The sequence below is a fragment of the Marmota monax genome, unplaced genomic scaffold (genome assembly GCF_021218885.2).
Source record: "Marmota monax isolate L192 unplaced genomic scaffold, Marmota_monax_Labrador192_F-V1.1 WCK01_AAM20220418_F8-fsc00112, whole genome shotgun sequence".
NCBI classification, from domain to species: domain Eukaryota; kingdom Metazoa; phylum Chordata; class Mammalia; order Rodentia; family Sciuridae; genus Marmota; species Marmota monax.
Genome location: NW_026692073.1, coordinates 3,844,990 through 3,866,227, shown reverse-complemented (window position 1 = coordinate 3,866,227; position 21,238 = coordinate 3,844,990). Strand labels below are relative to the sequence as shown.

Genomic DNA, 21,238 nt, shown 5'->3' with positions numbered 1-21,238 from the left:
AGTACCAGCTACTCAGGAGACCAAGGCAGGAGGATCTTTTGAGGCTAGAAGTTTGAGATCAGATGGGGCAAAGGGGTAAGAATCCTTCTAAATAAAATAAAATCAACTACACTGTTGAACATTGTACCTGACACAGTGTAAGCACTCAGTGAATATTTATTGATTTATTCCTTGGTGACAGATGCATTTACCACATTACTTAAGACAAAATTGGAGGAGCATTCTTGATACATGATGACTTTGGATCAGTGTTTGCTCAATTTTGTCTCTGAAATATTGAGGATTTTTGTTGTTGTTGTGCTTCCTTATCATCATCTTACTTCAGTGACATTTCTAATACTGATTATAGAACTAACTTGCTAAGTTAGTTAAGTGGGTTGCTAAGTGGGTTCCCTGACTCTAGCTTTCTTCTCCAATACCTTCTTCATTCCAACCTGCCATGGTTTGTATATGGTTAATTACGTTCCCAAGGGTTCATGTGCTGAACTTTAGTGTGTGTTTGTGTGGTGCTGGGGATTGAACCCAGGGCTTTGTGCATTCTAAGCACATACTTCAACCACTGAGCTACAGCTCACCTCCATGTGTTGAAATGAAATTCCTGTTCTGAGGTATTAAGAAAAGCAGAAATTTAGTAAGTGTTTAGAGGTGGAACCTTTAGGAGTGATAAGGATTAGATGAGGTCATCAGGGTTGAGCCCCTTATAATTAAATACTGTGGCTTTATGTGAGGAAGAAGAGAGAGCTCCCTGTCTCTTGCTATGTGATGCCCTGAGCTTCCCTGGGCAAAGAGGCCATCACCAGATGTGGACATATAAATCTTCATAACTACGAGCTAAATAAACCTCTTCTCTTTATAAAATCATCTAGCCTTAGGTATTTTGCTACAATAATGTAAAATGGGTTAATGTGTCCTCTAATCAATTAAATTTTGACAACATCTTGTCATTTCCCTAACTGCAATCCTCCTAGAAGGTTCCTCCCATGACTCCTCCTTGCTTAATAATCTGACCCTTGCTTATTCACCTTACCTGTACTCCAAGCCTCAACCACACCAATGTTTTGGTGAAGCTGTGCACACACCATGAAAGTTCATAGCTCTATACCTGCAAGTGCTTTCATCTGTGTGGAGTTCCTACCTTCTTTTCTATTGAGTTTGTAACCTTCAAAAGGCTGAATTTCTGCTTCCTGTCCACAATGTCATTTCCCTGGGAGTGTTCAGTACACACTGTGCTTGCTACATTTATTGGCTTGCAGGTCTTCCTAAACAGACTTAAAGTTCCCTGGAAAAAGAAAATGTGTCAGTGTCTTTTTTGCATCTAACACTTATTCAACACAGGCTTAGTGTGTGGTAGGTGAGCTGAAGTCTACTCAGAAATGCCTGCAGTGCTGTCATGATCATTTTGGTGTGCTTGGACGTATTAATGACAGCTAACAGCACTTGAATTCCAACAATGTCAGTGAGTATAAGCATTACTTTATTCCTTGGGGATACAGACATTTACTAAATCACTTAAGCCAAAATTGTAGGGGCATACTTGATACCTGATGACTTCAATTACCATGTTTACTCCATTTTTTTTCCTCCTAAATATTTGAGTGGGTTTTTTTTTTTTTTTAAATTCTCCCTTACCATCATCTTAGTTCAAGTCACATTTTAGGTACTGATTATAGAACTAACTTGCTAAGTGGGTTCCCTGCGTCTAGCTTTCTTCTCCTGTATATTCTTCCTTCCCACCTGCTACAGTTTAGATATGGTTTGGCACAGGGATAAGCACTTCAGAGACATCAGCTTAAGTACTCTTTACCATCCTATGACTCAAAAGCCCTGGACTCAGACATAGCTGCTGCAGTATGCTCATTTTATTCTAGACTGATAATTCCAACTGCAAGTTTTTACTTTATGTATTTCATATCAGCCAAGGTATGTCTTATTACATCCCATTCAAAAAGAACATGAAGGTTATATTTTTTCCAAAGTACAGTTTTGCTGTCTTGGGGGGAAAAGACACCTAAGAGGCTTGATTGTAAATACCCATTTCTGGGAAAGTAGCATTTAGCATACACAACCACAATTCATGCTTGCCATTTCGACTGGAAGTGGTAAAATGAATTGTTCAGCAGATGTGTTCTGTGGTCTGAAAGAACTTAGGCATTGAAACTCCCAGAACTTGAAAGGTTAGAACAGAGTCACATACATCTTTATTTTTAGTTTTTTAAAGACTGTGATTAATAAAGTAATAGATAAACTAAAGCATCAACAGATTTTATAACAAATGTTTTAAAATACCATTAGTCGATAGCCTAGGTACCATACATATTGGTAGACTTTAAAAAGAAATAGACAAATTACATACATTTAACAAAGGCAGTGATTTTTATTACCCTGCTTTATATGCAGTGGTTTAAATCTATATGAAGATTCTGACTTCCTAAGCAGAAATATAGTTTGGATAGTATTAGCAGATCCTTAATACCTCTTGATAGATTTCATTTATTTATTTTTAAAAATTACATTATAAATGAGATGCTCTAAAATAATAAGCTGTTATTGTTGCTATGAAACAATGAAAATTTCTGTTAGGCAAATAAGTTGCTATTTTACACTTGTTTGTACTTTTAAATACTATGAGAAAGAAGCAAGCAGAGCTATTGGAGAAGTCCACCTTGGGAGCAGGTGACGTTCAGAGATTATCTTCTTGACTCAGTCATCTCCTCCACAGATCTTTATGAGTGTGATTTCATAGTCCCCAGAAGTATCTGACTGCAAAGAACAGAACCAATAGAGAAAAACAAATATATGCATAAATTATGAGAGTAGCCTAATTTATACCTTTCTAATTAGGTCATATTAATTGTTCTTTTTCTTTCTTTCTTTCTTTTTTTTTTTTTTTGTTTCGGGGATTGAACCTGGGGGCACTTTATCTCTGAACTAACATCCACAGCTCGTTGTATTTTTCATTTTGAGACAGGGTCTCGCTGAGTTGCCTAGGTTGACCTTGAACTTGTGATCCTCCTGCCTCAGCTTCTTGAGTCACTGGAATTATAGGCATGCACCACCATGCCTGGTTTAGGGCACATTAATTTTTCTTAAGAAACTAACTAAATGCTTCTGTGGGCCTGTGTACCATGGTTCTCTCTTCTCCCAACTTTGAGCCCATCTTTCACTCTTCACACTTCATCAATCCTGCCAATTCTCTCATTGTGGTATTTTAGAGTCTATTCCTTTCCCAAAAGTGACCACGGCAAATCTAATCTAGGTTTTCATCTCTTGTCACTAGTGTGACTACAGATTCATTAAGCTCTACCCAAGGTGTTAATTACTATATTTGTAAATCAAGTGCCATGACCAGCATACCCCTCAAGAGTAAAAACATTTTCCTAGCCCTCATCTTAAACTTTTCTGTCAGCAGGACATAGCATCCTGTTCATTTTGTCTTGGAAACATTTTCTTCCCTTGAGTGCTGTTCTTTCTACACGCAGGCCTGGCCTAGCTTCCTCTCCTTCACAGACTCCTCCTCTTCTAGCCAGCCATTAGATGTTAGTGATGGTTAAAGCTCAATTCTAAGCTTTCTTCTCCTCTCATTCTATATTTTCTTCCTAAAGGGACATATTTCATTTTCAAAGTCTATCTCATCAAAGTCCACTATCAGTCTTGTGGACATTTCGACTTACATGTTCCAAAGGCATCTCAGACTCATGAACTTTCTCCCACTCCCCAGAAAGAGGAAGCCATAAGACCTGACCCTCTTCTGGGAAATGGCACCACATTCTGCTTCCTGACTTAGAATCCTGGGTGTCATCCTTGATACCTGTTCCTCACTCCTCACACCAAGATATCAAACCGAGTCCCTCAAGTTGTATCTACTAAAAATCTTTTGAATCCTTGCCTTTCCTTTCTTTGCAACCAACCCACAGCTACTAGAATATGACTGTCCTAACTCACATTCTCCATCTCTTCTAGCTCATGTTCAATTCATTCTCCATAGTCACAGGGATCTTTTCAATGCTCATGACCCTGTCTTGCATAAAACTCTTTGCTAGCTAGCTTCTCATTACTCTTCAGCTGAAGACACACATCCTTAAACATTATCAAAAAGTTCCTGCATGATCTGGTTCTTTTATCCTCATTTTTCATTATGATCAAAATATCTCACCCATGAGATCTTTTCATTTGCAATTCCTTTTATTAGAATGCCCTACCTCCATAGCCTTCAGCCTTGTTATTATCATTTATCAGATCAGAATAAGAATTTCCTCAGAGAAGCCTTTCCTGTCAGTCAAGCTCTTGTGTTATGTGATCTTATAGCACAATATCTCTTTCCCTCATAGTACCATAGTCATTATTTTACATTTATTTATAATTATAACAGGAAATATAGTTCCTTCCCTAGAATTGTAACCCTAAACCTGGCATATTACATGCATCTAATAGATATTTTAAACTAAATGAATGTAATACAAATTCCCTGATTTCAAAGCTCTTTTTAACTGAACTCATCTTGGCACTTGGATTTTATTTCTTAATATTGCCTGACATAGACTCTAATCAAGTAAATGCCTTATCACTTCTTTTCCTCCTGCCTCTCATTATAGTTGTGTTTCCAGAATGTTCATCTTGGAACCATGTTGACCAGCAGAACAGCTGGCCTATAGGAGATACTCAGTGCATGCTGTCGAACAGAGAGGCAGCAGACACTGTCTGTTCCAAGAAATATTCCCTGTCTAGCCCCAAACTTCTCTTAGTTCCTATATTTCTCTCTTTACTGATACTTAGTTGCATGTTGTTTCAATTGTCTTGTAATTTTTTATTCCTACTACAAGCCTCCACATAGGTTATGAGTTTACTGAGGGTAGCTACTGTATTTTCCATTAAGGAGCCATATTTATTAGATAGGTACATAATTTACTGACCAAATGTAATTCAATCAAATTTTCCACTAACATCTTCTTGTTAAGTAAAAGAAGATACAAATTTGCTTTTTTTTTTTAACATCTGTTCTTCCTTTCCTTTCCATCAACCATCACATAAGAAAGGTGTTAGTAAGTAGAAAAATATTTAGAGTATTGAGGAAGGGAGAAAACTGAATTAAAGGCTTGGACAAGAAATGAAGTGGAACTCTGCCTCCTGGATTTCAGAAACTTAACCATCTTAAAAGATCCTGCTTGTCGGTAAGAAAAACATAATAAGATTAGCCAATAATGTACATTAGGTGGTAGAAATGAAAGGATTTATATTATTTCAAATCACAAACTGAACTTTTCAGTATGGATTTTTCTTTTTATCAAACTACAAACAGTTTAAATGTTTTCTAATACGATAAGTCTCAATTACCCAGACCACTGGGGGACTGAGAGCCGTTGCTTAATTGAATTTTCTGGTTTGCTGATGGTGAACTGAAAGCCCTCTTTGTGTGTCAACCTTGTTACTGACAATTGTTATAAAATGTATGAGTCTACTTTTCTGCCTTAGTAAGTACAATATGGTTAACATTATTGAATCTTCCTCTGATGATTGAAACTATTGTAATGTGTCGGGATCGATTCAAATAGAATTGAGAGTGAATAGTTGATGAAATCTGTGCTAAGCCCCAGGCAGAGTCAGTTGCTTTTTAAAGTTCCTGATTTCAGCTTTCAGGTCAACAGCATTTCTTAGAGCAACAGGACTCAAGTCTGCCTTTCATGTCAACTAAACTTTTCGTTTGGTGTAAACGCAAAGGCTAGGGCTTAAAATAATAATAAAAAAAAATGTTGAAAAAAAACTGATTATGTTAATTCATTCTTCATTAAAAAGCCATTTGTGGACTCCGAAGCAGGAATGCTCTCAAGATGGCTGTGGAGAGGCCTGGCCAGGCCAATGTTTGCATCTGTTCAAGGGAGGCTATCTTGGGTAAGGTCACAGCTGCTCACAGTGACACTGGAACATGCTTTAAGCCAGGCATCACTGGTGGCCATGTTTAGGCATCATCTCCCACAAGGAAGGGGACTCCACCCTCCTAGGGAATTGAGAAGAGATAGCTGCAGAGGGGCTAACCAGGGTCAGAATCCGCACATAGTTTACAAATGATCGTCATCTGAAACTGGGTGTCTGGAGAGCATGATTCCACTCCCAGCTTTGGACTTTCAATGCTCAAGAGTGAATGCTCTCCTCTGGGCTCTGGCTGCTGGGCTGCTGCTTCCTTCTTTGTCCTAGCTTCCCCTGTGGGCCCCAATCCCCAGCTTGGTCCTTGGGGAATCCACCTGGGTCCAGCTCTCCAATGAAGATTTTTAGAGGGAGGATGGGGAAGCAGACACAAGGAAGCCATGCAGCCTGCAGGAAGCCAGCCCTGGATTCTATCCTATCTAGTCAGTAAGGCCCTGATGATTGGGATGGTTGAGCAGCCTGGCTCAATTTCAGCTTCACTTTCTTCCAGCAAATCAGCTTGTACTGAGACTCTGAAGTCTTTCATATGTCATGTGGGGGCCAAGGTAGAAAAATGAATCAAAATAAGACTGTCAGCAAGTCTGTGGCTAATCCCTTAGTTTGCCATTTATTTACCAGTTGCCATGTTCCTATGACTTTCAACCATGGCCTTAAGGTATGGAAGCTTCTTGCACATATTTTGCCAGTCTTACTTCCTTATTAAATTATAATTAATTTGCAATTTATTTGATCTTCCTATGTATATAATTATATAAACTGAGATCTGAGAACAATGAAAATCAGATTCATTCTTTAAAATAGGAAGCAGTATAACACATTTTAGAAAGGTTGTTCTCCAAAACAGTAGAAATACAATAGACCAATCTGCTTAAAAAACCAAGAAACTATAAAAATTTGATGAATTCAATGAAATAAAATTTAAGACTTCTGCTTGGAAAAAATACCTCCAGTCAAGTAAAAGATCAAATAACAAATTGGGGAAAATATTTATAAGATAAAAGGCTAATCTACCTTCCATAAAAAGAAGTCTCAGTGGCTTGTAATCCCAGTGGCTCAGGAGACTGAGGCAGGAGGATCACGAATTCAAAGCCAGCCTCAGCAATAGTGAGGTACTAAGCAACTCAGTGAGACCCTGTCTCTAAATAAAATACAAATAGGGCTGGGGATGTGGCTCAGTGGTCAAGTGCTCCTGAGTTCAATTCTTGGTACCAAAAAAAAGTCTCAGAAATGGACCCAAAATAACAAAATCCAAAAGAAGAGGGACAAAGAATATAGAAAGATACAGCATAGAAAAAGAAATACCAATGGCATTTTAAACATGAAAACATGTTCAGTCTCACACCCAGGATAAAAAAAAAAAGTGCTTTGAAACTACACTGAAGATATAAATTCCTAACCTCTCAGATTGTTACAACAAAAAAAAGTTTGGTTGTGGGTCAAAAATAACTTTCTGTTCCAAGGCTGTAGTGAAACAATTTCTTCTTAGAAGTGGAAAATGGAGGTCAAGTGGTAACATTTACCAAAATTTAAAAATGCACTTACATTTGTCTAAGCAATCCTGCTTCTGAGAATTTACACCTCTGACACACTTGCGCCTTATGAAATCATGTGTGCACACTGCAACACTGTTTATAACAGCACGGAATCGGAAACATCTGTTGATGTCATTGGTACAAACACTCAAACAATGGGATGATATACAACTGTTAAAAATGAGAAAGTGTCTCACCTCTGCAATGAAAAGAACTGACGCTGCAGAACCATGCCGTCTTTAGTATACAACAAAGAAGAAATGTATTGTTGTTGTTGTCATTGTTGTTTGTGGTGCTGGGACCTTGCATGTGCTAGGCAAGCACTGTACCACTGAGATACACCCGAGCCCACAAAGAGGAAATTTAAAATATTAATTTTCCCTTACATTGTTCTAAACACTGAACTAAGTAAAAACATTGCAGTATAAGTAATAGGCAAACAACTTGCACATGTGTTTCACTAAGGAAGAAAAATTGATGGCCAGTACACCTAAAAATTTGATGAGAGGGGCTGGGGATGTAGCTCAGTGGTAGAGTGCTTGCCTAGCATGCATGGGGGAGGCCTTTTGTTCAAAATCCAGTAAAACACACACACACACACACACATACACACACACACAAGAAAAGAAAAAGGAAAAAAGGAAATGTTGTCTATCAGACACCTGGAATTTTACAGCTGAAAAATCAGACACTATGTTTAAGGACATTTTGCTATAATTATTTTAAATTCAGAAAACACATTTACACGTTGACAAGAAGAAATAAATTTAAGTCATATATCTTTGTGTTTTAAGTGATTTTAGAGAAAGAGGATGAATCAAGAAGGGCAAAAGACATTGGCTATTTTTAACAGAAACTTACTTTAATTGCTGAGTATAGGGAATAGCCATAATGCTTCTTGAACTCTGCTCGAATGTCCAAAAGGTCGGTTTCAGATCTGGAAACCATTATTCGGTTGAGGGTAAACTCATCAGTTCCAGCACCCTGTTAAGAAAGGCAGGTGTTGACAATGCATATCCCCTGGGTCACAAAAATGTTATGTAGATCTATGTTTATATCTATAAACTATATGTGCACAAAGTGATTCTTCTTCATTTATTTACCACCAAACTCCACCATTCATTTATTCAACAAATATTTATTGAGCCCCTGCTCTGTGCCAGAATCCTGCTAAATCCTGAAGAACAGAGGAGCCATCCCTGGTAAACTTCCAGTTTTGTAAAGGATACAGGCAAGAAAGCAGGCCACTGTAAAATGGTCTGATATGGGAAATATTGGGTGCCATGGAAGTATACATTAGTGATAAGAAAGATTAAAGATTAGGAAAAGTCTGTCCAAGGAAGTGCCATTTGTAATGAAGCCTAGATAATCAGCCAGGGGAAATAGGAGTGGGTTCATATAGAGGAAAGGATGTTCTAATAGAAGAATGAAAGCTGTATTGTGAGTGAACATTTAGGTCAAGAAAGAATGCCACATTCCAGGGTACATCAACAACAAGGAAGGATAGCAAGAGATGTGTCTGGAAAGGCCAGTCCTTGTTAACCATGAAATGCAGCTCTAATTGGATCCCAAATGTGGAGAACGATTACATTATTCTAAGCATAAGAATGTTGAGATCAGATCACATTTGTGGATTCGAAGATTGCTTTGACTGCAATATGTGGAACAGATTGCAAGGCAGGAGTAAAATGAAGACAAGGGAAAATAAAACTAGAGTCTCTGGGACGCCCCCATGGGATAACTGTGGTAATACAGACAATGATGAACTGAACTAGAATAGTGGCAGTAAGGATGGAGAAAATGGGAAGGTTTGAGAGATGCTTAATAAGGGAATTAACCAAATAATGATGCATTGCTTAAGGATAATGGAGAAGGAGAGGGTAAAATTTTAAGCTGAGCAGTTCAGTTGGTGTTGACTCCATTTATTTATGCATCTGTCAAATGCCTATGAGCATCTGCTGTATCCCAGGCTTTGTTCCACATACTCTGGATATGGCAGTCAATAACACAGATTATACCTGTCCTCATGCAGCTTATTTCTAATAGGTGGATACAGTAAAGCAAATCACCTAATTGAATAAGTAAATGTTAATAAGAACTGTGAAGAAAATAAAGCAGACAAATGGAATGGAGAGGGACTGACAGGGAACCGCCTGACATAGCATAATCAGGGAAGACTTCTTCCAGGAGAGGACATCTGAGCTGAGATCTAAAAAGATGAGAAGGAGCCACAGAGAGATCTGGAGGAAGGCCATTCCAGGCAGAGAGGACAACAAATGCAAAGCCTTGGATGCAGGAGTAGCTTTGGCATAGTCAGGGAATGGAAAGAAGGCTGAGGGGATTGGACAAGATTGGGGGTGAATGGTACCATTTTCAATGAGCTGGGCAAGGGCAGCTCCTATTGGGGTTATCCACTGAGATGAATGGACACAGAGGGGGGAGGTTTGGGGAGTGGGGAGAGTGAGGGGAGAGAAATCAAGTGCTTATTTGGACATTACTTTGAAGGTACATGTGAAAGCGCAGGAAATGTCAAGTAAAGAAATCAAGGTAAGCATCTTTTATGTGTCAGGCCCTGTCCTAGGGCCTGAAGATACATAAGAACATGACTCATGACGCTCATCATCTAGCAGCAAAGACAGACATGAAAACACAGGGCTTCAATATTCTGTAAAGGTTGCTGACTCAGCCTGGTTTATTTTAAGTGAGGCTGCTTGAGAAGCCACCAGATCTCAGGGGTTAAGTCTGAGGTTTGGCATTCTAAAACGAGTCTCACTGCCTGTGCTCATTGTGTAATGAGGGAAATAAACATTTAGCCAACAATTCGCGGTAGCTGTCTCTATATTAACTGGAATCCTCTGTATTGAACAATGAGACAAATTAGTAGACAGATTAGCTACAAAAGGGAACTCAGTGAAGTGGAAAAGGGATATGACATTCCATCAATATTAAGCAATTTTTTTTATATTCTCCATGAGAAACGCTAAGAATGTGTATGAAATTTCCAGACCTACCTTCAAAGCTCGATGCAGTCTTTCAGCTAAAAACGAAGGTGTGTTCCTCGCACAATGAACTGTTATACAAAGCAAAGTGATGGTTGGCTTCATTTAATAGAAACTGGGTTAATCTATGGTAATATGTTTTTAAAAGAAGGTTCTTGGGATTGTTACACCACTCTATCCTCTCCCCACAACTGGCTTTTATTTAGAATGAAAGAAAGTCTGCTTAACCCGAATTTCAAAGCTTTATAATGTCATATTTGCACAGAACTTTAGCATGGTAATTATCTTCAGCCATGGGGAAAATAAAATTACCTGCCAAAGAAACTCCCACGATGTCTGACTCATCTCTACATCCCAGACACACTGAACACCTACGCTTACACTGATAATTCCCTAGGGTGTACATCATTCAGTTCCCAACATCTTTGGCCACTGATGAATAACTTGGGCCTAACGACTGCAGAGATGTGGCTCCAAATAACTCATTAGGTAAAAAGGGGCACTAGAGTTCAATTTAAAACCATTTTTTTTTCTCTCATGGAAGTATTTTCTTTTAAAATGATTGAGTTACAATTTATAAGCTGGTTGGAGTAACTACATTAGAGGTAGTGCCTGTAATTTAAATTCTGTCATCTAAAAAATACTATCATCTTTCAACATCTTTATTTTGAAATAACAAGTAAAGCAGCAACAAAACCGGAAATAGGAAAGTGCCAAAAACATGAGTAAATTAATTATCCTTAAAATAAAGTGAAAATAGAAACAGAAGTCTACAGGGAACAAACCTATTTACTGCAGCACAATTATTTTTATAATCTTGAATCTGATCTGTGGGTAATAATCTCACAGAAAGTGAATGGCTTTTATAAAGGATTTTGGGTCTCAGGACAAGAATAAATCTTGACTGTCTCATAGGGGCTAACAGAATTTCTTAAAGAGAGTGAAAGCCTTGGTGTCTTCTAATCACCTCGGGTAAGTGATTTAAGGGAAATACAACTCTGAAAACTATTCAGTGTGTGAAGCTGTCTGACAAGAAACTAGCCATTTGAATTGGTGCTAAATAAATTCTCTCAACTCCTATTAAGAAAATCTTAATAATTTGATCAAAATCATTATAGCCTCTTTTATCTTATTGAGTCTTTCAACCCAGACCCTAACTAGATTTGTACAATCCTTTCTTTTCAGAATTCTTTCTCTCCTTTTAGCTTGCCCTCTGCTTTACGTTCTTGAGTACCAGATCTATTCTTCCTGTCTGAAAGTGTGGGGAGGTGGCAGTATATTTTAGAGGTAAGGAAGTATTTTTTAGCACCCAACAGCATAGATAGGGAAACTTGGGAAGGATAATAGAGTTAATTACTAAAACCAAGAGTTCACAATTGCCCTTTCCCTACCCTGTTCATTGTCTTGACCAAACTTCAGTCAGGCCTCTCTTCTCATAGGCCCCTCAACTCTGACTTGCCCCCAATCCTGGGCATGCACTAACGTGAAGACCATGCCCCTCATCAGTTTATCCCAAGAATCCAGCAAGCAGGACACACATCCATTCAAACCTTAATGATCATGACCCCCTGCTCATCCAATTCGCCCTTAATAATTCCTGCTTAAGTCTGCTCATCCTCTTTATAAAAGGGAAGAAATTTCTGCTTGATTTTGAGATTCTTGCACATTTCTGAGATCAAAGGGTTCTCCCTATTGTAAGAGTCTTTTTGAATAAATCTCTATTTAAGCCTGTATTTGGTTTTATTTGACAACTAGTAGGCTCCTATTTATTATACAATTCTAAGATGAAATGCTCAGATGGTTTCATGCCAAAAACCATATGCTGACATACTGTATTAGATTTCTGGAATACGAAATATCCAGAATAGGTAAATTTATGAAGACAGAAAGCAGATTAATGATTTCCAGAATCTGGAAGGTAAGCAGAATGGGGAGTGACTGCCAACGGGTACTGCCAATAATACAGGGCTTCTTTGAGGGATGACGAAAATGTCTTAAACTTAGGTTGTGGTGATGATTGCAAAACTCCGTAAATATATTAAAAATTACTGAATTGCACACTTCGGGTGAATTTTATGGTATGTAAATTATATCTCAAAAAATTTATTTATTATTTCAATGAACAAATTCTAAAAATGTTTCATTCCAATTGTATTCTGATATAGTGAATTAAAATGTGACATATTTCAAAATTTAAACTAGTTGAAGTTGAGCATGGTGCAGCATGCCTGTAATCCTAGTGTCCTAGTGACTCGGGAGACTGAGGCAGGAGGATGGCATGTTTCAAGGCCAGCCTGGGCAACCTGCTCTCCAAAAAAAAAAAAAAAAGAAAAGAAGACTTAGGATGTAGCTTAGTGGTAAAGTGCCCTGGGTTCAATCCATAGTACAAAAAAAAAAAAGTTGAATTGTTGAATTCTAAGTCTTTTTAAAATTTTAATTGATAAAATAATGTACATTATGGCCTAAATTTAATGCTCCATTCAATATATACTTCCAAGAATGCCTCTCAGCTCATATCTGAAATGTCCCCTGAAACCCCACATGTTAGACCTGGTCTCTAGCTATGGTAGTATTGGGATGTGGTGGAATCTTAGTGGGAGGAAGTTAAGTGTTCTTGAAGGATTATTGGACCCCAGCCCCTTCCTTCTCTTTCTTTGCTTTCTAGCTGCCATAAGGTGATTAGGCCTCCTTTGCCACCATGACTCTCACCATGATATATAGTAATGCCACAGGCCCAAGTGACCATGGACTAAACTTCTAAAACTCAAAATAAACCTCTCCTTTTTCTAAATTGATTATCTCAGATATTCTGTTGCAGTGGCAGAGGGCTAATTAACACTCAGTGAGTGAGGGTTTGTTCATCTCAAGAGAGTTTTTCCAATATTACAGTTTAGCAAGAGCAGGCAAAACAGCAAAATTAATGTAAAGATTCACAATATGAAATGGGAAAAAAAAGTAACTGGCTACCTCATTGTCACTGGAACCTTTTCTGAACTAATTATGAAAACTGATTTTAAGTTTTTTTAATTAAAAGTTTTTCCCTTTCTTGGATTATCTTTTAACAGTTGAGTTAAAAGTTGTTGTTGTTGTTTTGAGTTAGCATTTGGATAAAGAGCCCTATTCTTGGCACTGAAAAGACAGAAGTGAAATATCATATGTGGAGGAAGCCCTTAGAATGGGGCCTGGAACTTCGAGGATGCTTGTTCTCTAGTACATTTTCTGTCATTTACTTTAAAATACTATAGCACAGACTGTGTTTCAGTCTGTTTCTCCACTGCAGCACCTCAGGTGGTTGGTTCACATCACAGACTATGGATCCTAACGGCCTGAGGTAGAATCCCAGCTCTCCCAGGTAACCTGGGGAAGTCACCTAACCTCTTTGTGCCTTAGATTTGCCATCTCCACAAAGGGGATAATAATAGTACCTACTTCACAGGATTATTATGAGGCTTAAATTTGTTAATATTTATAAAGAGTTTGGCACAGTGCCCAGAATATGATAAGTTATTTAAAAATAAAACTTAAGTTAGTCTATTAGGAGTTCACCCTCCAGGGGTAAACATTAACATCTAAATAATGAATCCTAGGCTCCACTTCAGAGGGGAATAACTTGTGGAATACCCTGGAATAACTTAGTAACATAGGAACATAGTCACCAGAGGTGCTGTGAATTACTGTGATGGACTTTAGAAACTGCTTCTCTCTGCTGAAATAACAAGATGTGTGTTCCAGGTGTTGGCACCATGGAGAAGGAGTACAGGGTAAGCCCAGTGGCCACCATAAACATAAGTGTCTTGTATTGTCAGCTTTTTGGCACTGAGACCAAAATACCCAATAAAGAAAAGTTTCCTTTGGGTTCACAAATCTTAGAAGTTCCAGTCTGTGGTCAGCTGACTCCATTGCTCTGGGCCCAAGGTGACGCAGAATGTCATGGTAGAAGGACAGTGCAGAGGAAAGCTGCTCAGCTTATGGCACTGGGAAGCAGAGACATAGAAAAAGTGCCAGGGAACTTGTAAATGCTTCCAGGGCATCCCCCTATTGACCTCCTTCCTCCAAGTAGATCATATCTCCTAGCACCATTTAGCTATCCATAGATTAATCCAGCAAATCCTGAAAGCCCCACATCTGAAGCTTGTTGAATTAGGAATCCTGCTTTCAACATATGCAAGAATCCTCTCTTTGAGCAGTATCTCATCCCTTTGAATGCACCTTTCTTGCAAGGTTCTTTCCTGGTGCCTGAAAGGACATACTGCTGAGACTTCATGCTTATATAACTGTGTTTTTGACTGCCTGTTAATGCATGTGTCTAAATAGTAACAGGTCCAGCCTGAAACTTACTTTCTTTTTGACATATCCCCTGCTCACTCCACCATAGAAGAAGAGACCTCAAGTTGACCTTGGTTTTACTCTGGGAGACCACTGACACCTTTCAAAAATAACCAAATACAGTGAAATACCAAATTGGCTTAAGTCTTAGATTTCAACAAGCCTCAAATAAAAATGTCAGTAGAAACGTAATATTTTAGCTCTTAAGGAGACTACAATCTAAACATAGCGACAAGCCAAATATAAATTTAAAAGGCAAAATAAGAGGTAAAAAGATTACTTCTTCATGCATCATTTAACAATATTTGTTGAGTCAATTGTTTCTACCATGGACTATGCTGGAGGCTGTGTGGAGCATAAAGATGATCAGTCAGGATTCTTACATGAAAGGAGCTCACCTTGACTGAGTTAAAAGAAGTGCAAAGTAATTCTGTTTATTAGCACTCTGGGGCTTACCTATGGCCAGCAGTAAGTCTTCAAAATGCCCAGATAATTCTCCTTTAATGCTGTCCTCAATGTCCTTCTGGCTAATATTTCTGTATTCATCAAATGCTAAAAAGTAGTACCACAAAAATATTTAAAGTACCCCAACTGACCACACTTGAATATATTTAGTTTTTAAATTTGTTATGCAACAGACCAAGTAGCAAGATCAAAAACTCCTTTGAATACAATAAAATCTGAACTTCAATGATCTCTCTTCCCTCCTCCCAGGCTGAAACATTTAAAATTACCTGAAAGTTTAAATTATAACTAATTTAATTATGGTCTTTTTAAAATTATAGCAGCCCCTGGGAAATAATTCTGTGGTCATTAGTCCAGTGTTTTATCTGATAAAAAATATTAATGATTAAGATTTCAATAATTTAAGTCTTAATCATAAAGACTTTTTTGTGCTGAGTGAACCATTTCCTAAGGCAGCATGGCCTATTTTTACATCCACCAGAAGGCATTTGAATTTCTTGATCAGTATTTGCCCCAAGCAAAACTTGTACATATGTCACCAAGTATACAAGCATATTTTATAAACCAAGTAAATTTTTTTCCAAGTAAATTTAAAAAAAAAAAAAAAACCTTTTAGGGAGATATCTGGATTCATTTGATTTTTTGTTTTTCAAACAAAGATATTAATAAAACAACTATAATATATCCACCATTACTGGAACAGTTTATAACATAAACTGGAACAGAGTTTATAGTTTTGAAATCAGCTAATGCCAAAATTAAGGAAGGACTCATTTTAGAGTTGAAAAGTCATAGTAATAACCTTATGTTTCCTCATTTTTCCAACAGCTCAACATAAGGTTAGTCAGGCACCATGGATGCTCTCTAACCTGACACCTGGAAGCCACAGTCAAAGATGTTCACAGTCAAGGCAGTTCAGGCTTCTGGCTGCTGCCAGAAGATGGGAGATGCATGCAGAGAGGGTAGGTGCTCAGTAGCTCTACATAACTGCTGCTCTGACAAAAAGATCTGGTCCTCCTCATTCCCCTATTTGCCTTCATATCAGAGAGAGCTGGACATGAATCAGCATTAATCAACCAACAAAAATTCATGTGCAATGCTTGGTTTTTCTGGAAAGTGGCAAACTACAGAGAGGTGGGGTGGCAGCAATGATCCAGGCTCCTCCTTCCCTTTCTGTTCAGGCCTTTCTGTTCTCTTTTCTTCTCTGCCATCTCCTTCTACCAGCTATTTCCCATGACTCACTAAGTAATCTACTTGGTCTTTAGGGAAAAACAAAGAGGAGCGTCAGTGAGCACTGCCTTGAGTTAGAATATAGCTTGCCTGGTTTGTTTCCTGAAATGTTGATACATAAACTGCAATAGAGTTTATAATTTTTAATGGCATTTCCCAAAACCTGTATATTGAACCTAAAAACTTTGCAAGAACAATATAAAACAAAAAGGATTGTGAGTCCATACTTAGTTTCAGTTGAGGAAAGCTCCTTAAACACAGGATCTCAGTGAATTTATCTTCATCTGTGCCCCATTTGTTCTCGCCAGCATCATAGAGAATCTATTGACAAGGAGAAGAAGACTTACGTGTCGTAACAGACACAATTCTTTCTCTCTCTTTTTCAGGGGGTGGGATGAGAGGAGTGGGGGCTTTAGTTTCTTTTAGAGGTCAGTGAGATCATCTATTATCTAAGACTCTCACTTTTAGCAGACTAGAAATCTGGAGGTTGAGGTAGCAGGAGCCAAGGGAATGATCATCTCTGGGAGAAGGCAGAGGCTGGGGTGGGGTGAGCCCCTGTCTCCAGGCTGCTGCCCTGACAGCAGAGGAGTGAACAGCTCTGGATGGTACCACCCTGTCTACAGGAAGGGGGAGAACAGTTAAAGGAGACATTTTCTTTGCTCTGTTACAGACCTGGGCATCTTTTTTGGCCAGATGTTCATCCACTTTCAGGCTTTCATCTCTTCTACCCTAAATAGGGATGATTAAAATAAGGTCAATCCTTTGAGGACAGAAGATTCTAACACTCATTACCCCAACCAGCAGGACATCTTGATGGTTTTCCTCTAGCAGAGGCCAAGAAACAGAGAGGAATTGGGGATTCCAAGCTCCAGTTCTGGCTTTGCCATTGACTTGTCATAATATCTATAGCAAATCACATAAATTTGGGGGCTTCAACCTCCTCTGAATATTCAGAAGTGTTAAGAAGATAAAAAGATAAGCCACCAAGAAAATATTTACAAAACATATCTGATAAAGGATTTATGTCCTAAATATGTAAAGGACTCTTAAACCTCAGTAAGATAACAAACAACCTAATCAAAAAATGAGAAAAAGATCTGAGCAGACACTTTGTCAAAAAGGTACAGACGGCAAGAAAGCACAGGAAGAAATGTTCATCATCACATTCCATCAGGAAATTGCAAATTAAAACAGTAATATGCCCCCATATATCTATTAGAATGGCTAAAATCCTAAGCATTGACAACACCACATACTGGTGAGGATGTGGAACAATAGGAACTTGGATTCTTATTGCCAGTGGGAATGTAAAATAGTATAGCCACTTTAGAAGACAGTTTGGTAATTTCTTACATTACTAAATATATTCTTACTGTATGATACCACAATAGCACACCTTGATATTTACTGAAATGAGTGGAAAACAAGTCCACATAAAAACTTTCATATAAATATTTAATAGAAGTTTTATTTTTAATTCCTCAAATTTGGAATCAACCAATATGTCCTCCAGTCAGTGAAACAAATATTCCGTACAATAGAATATCATTCAATGATAAAAAGACATGACCCATCTGGAAATGAACAGATATGGCGGGAACTTAAATGCATATAACTAAGTGAAGGAAGCCAGTCAGAAAAGACTATGAAGTATATGATTCCAACTGTAGGGCATTTGAAAAAAAGGCAAAACTACAGAGATAGCAAAACATCAGTGATTTCCAGGGGTAAGGGGGAGGCAGGTATAAACAGGCAGAGCACAGAGGACTTTTAGAGCAGTGAAACTATTCTGTATGATACTGTAATAGCAGATTATGAGATTACCCATTTGTCAAAACCCATAGAAATTGCTGGGCATGGTGCTGCACACCTGTGATACCAGCAGCTTTGGAGGCTGAGGCAGGAGGATCGAAGGTTCAAAGCCTGCCTCAGCAATTTAGTGAGGCTCTGAGCACCTTAGGAAGACTTTGTCTCAAAAATATAATAAAAAGGGCTGGGGAATGTGACTCAGTGGTTAAGTGCCCCTGGGTTTAATCCCTGGTACCAAAAAAAAATTTTTTTTAGAACCGTAAAAGAGCAAACCATAGACTTCAGTTAATAATAACATATCAGTATCCACTCAGCAACTGTAACAGTTGGACCACATTAACACAAGATTGTTAAAACTGAGCAGGAAAGAAGGGTGTATGGGAGTATTTACCTTTTCCTTCCCCCCCTCTCTTCCCTGGTCCCTTACTTCTATTCTCCTGGTCTCCCACTTATTTCATGGTACCCCCCCCCCGCCCTTTTTATTTTTCATCTCTAATTTCCACAAATGAGAGAAAATATGACTCTGGACTTTGGAGTTACCAACTCTAATACCGAATACTGGGTAATGAGGTGTGCATGTCCGGTTATGAACAAGTACTTTAGCACATTATAGAAAGATGAAAAACAGAAAGGGAAAACAGATTGCCTGAATTATTTTGAAAATTATAGGTGAACAAAACTTTTGACTCTAAGACTTTGTTTCCATTTTCAAACATTAGGTTCTTGTACACCTGTCTGATTTTTTGCCTGATCTCTTTCGTATGCAGCTGACCTCTGCAGCTGTTAGTTTGCCTTCTTCTTGTTCTCTTTCAATTGAGCACTCTGCTCCAATAATAAAAGTCTAATTTTTATTAGCCTTAATAATAGGAACTATTATCACCATGTATTAATCATTTTCTATGCTTTAAGTATTGCACATACTCTTTTTCCTTACAGCACCTCAGGGGTTGGTATTATCAGTATTTCAATTTCACAGATGTGAAAACTAATGCTCAAAAGCTTTTGAAGTAACTTGTTCAGAGACAGAGAGTGAGTAGGTATGAGGAGAGCTCAGCTTTGAGTTTAAAGCCCTGCCCTGGAGCCCTCCTCTACCACCCCCTGTGGGTACATCAGCTCATATTCATATGCCTCTGAGAGCAGATGTTTGCAGCAATGCTTCATAAACTTGGGGTGCTGGGTTCAATATTCATAAGGTTTTCAGCATTTTAATTGAAGCCATAATTAGGATAAATATTCCCTAATGACAAAATACCTCACTTGAACAAGTGCTGTTCAGCCGTCAGGATGAGGCTATGATTGGGATTTTCTCACACATTAGGAGCGGTGAAAATCAGCTGAAAGAAGTTGGTGAGATATGACTTGAACTACTTCCTCTCTAACATGCCTGTGAATATATCTCATCCGTGGCCTTACCAACTTTATCACTGAAGTTATGAGCTTTCTAAATAAAGAAAGCCAGGAGTGGCCCCGTTGGGTCACACAGTGATTAATGGTTTAGCAGCTTTTCTAAGGTGACAAGGATGAAGCTGCAGGTCATTTTTTTAAAAATTCTGAAACTGATACTCATTTCTGAATTTAATACCCATATCTGAAAATATCTCATGTATCATACTTCTCACTTAACTTCTAAGAAATAAATATCTTTGGAGTTCAGAAGGAAATAAGCATATTCTAATAATGGAGACACTTATAACAGAAATGAAAAACAATTACTTTATGTCAGGTGATTTATTAGGACATTTTCTAATGTATTCTGAAATCTAGTCAAAATGCTTCTAATCCATAAACAGAACCAGACAAGATTTTATTTTGCTACACCACCATGGGTGTTTTTATGTTCTTGGTTAAACATTTTGTTGACAATGCCAATGTAAACATGACCGAATCATTTCATAAGGAAAATTGCAATCTCATTGTCTCAGGGTTGTTTTTTTTTTAACTCCCTAAGAATTATTGTTGAGCATGCAGCTTATTAAACAGTTTAACAGCAAAAAATAAAACCTTACATCTGCCAAAGTCAACAGAGCTTTCCTGAAGTCACCAGATGTTTCAGAGCTAATGTCATCTCCCAGACTCTTCTTATATACTGAAATCAAATAAGAATGAAATTAAGATTTGACAAACTGAAAAATATTACTTTCAAGCAAATAAGAGTATAAATGCCCACATTAGCAAGAAATGAGTATCTGATCAAATAAACCTTGCATTTTTATTTAACTTCTGGGTGCCCTAATTGTGTGAGATGGAGACAACTCTGTGTTATGGTAGATGCAAAAGAACAAGAATAAAAGCCACTTAGGAACAAATCTGGTCCTTTTCATTTGACCTGGAACCAGGAATATAGAGGGTAGAAACCTGCTAGTTCCCTTCCAATTTCCATTAGCTCCTTCCCTCATATTAACAGAAACCTAATTTTTAGCAAGATACAATGTGCGTAACCCCAAAATTCCATTCTCAGCTTCCCTCGTATCTAGGGAGAGCTCCATAACTAAGTTCTTCACAGTGAAATGTGTGCAGACATATGCGACTTCACTGGGAAATTTCCTTAAAGCAATAGGCCATGCTTGGCTTAGTCCCTCCTTGAGATATGACTTGAATCACTTCCTCTCTAACATGCCTGTGAATACATCTCATCCTTGGCCTTACCAACTTATCACTGGTTATGAGCCTTCTAAATAAAGAAAGCCAGGAGTGGCCCCATTGGGTCACACAGTGGTTAATAGTTTAGCAGCTTTTCCAAGGTGACAAGGATGAAGCTACAGGTATTTTTTTAAAAAATTCTATGTGGATTAATACCTGGAGCTTGGACTATAAAGATAAGGACTGCATCTAAGCCATGGCAAAAAAAAAAAAAAAAAAAAAAAAAAAAAACTAATCAGGAAGGGCCTGTGATCCTGAAAGTTCTGGGAACTATCATACCAGTCTTAGAATTGCCCATCTCCAGACATCTACATATAA

General features: G+C 38.1%; 1 protein-coding gene across 3 annotated transcripts in view; it reads right to left on the bottom strand.

The window, feature by feature from the left end:
* Positions 1-2,167: 2,167 nt before the first annotated feature.
* Positions 2,168-21,238, bottom strand: part of Anxa3 (annexin A3) — a 56,517-nt gene continuing 37,446 nt past the window's right edge. For all 3 annotated transcript variants that reach the window (XM_046459221.2, XM_046459229.2, XM_058584327.1), the window contains exons 7-13: positions 20,287-20,366; positions 17,144-17,200; positions 16,699-16,792; positions 15,233-15,328; positions 10,463-10,521; positions 8,313-8,435; positions 2,168-2,760 (exon numbers count right to left, since the gene is read on the bottom strand). In XM_046459221.2, coding sequence (XP_046315177.1) covers positions 2,701-2,760; positions 8,313-8,435; positions 10,463-10,521; positions 15,233-15,328; positions 16,699-16,792; positions 17,144-17,200; positions 20,287-20,366 — 569 coding nt within the window. In that variant the 3' untranslated portion in view covers positions 2,168-2,700. The remainder of the gene's footprint in view (positions 2,761-8,312; positions 8,436-10,462; positions 10,522-15,232; positions 15,329-16,698; positions 16,793-17,143; positions 17,201-20,286; positions 20,367-21,238) is intronic.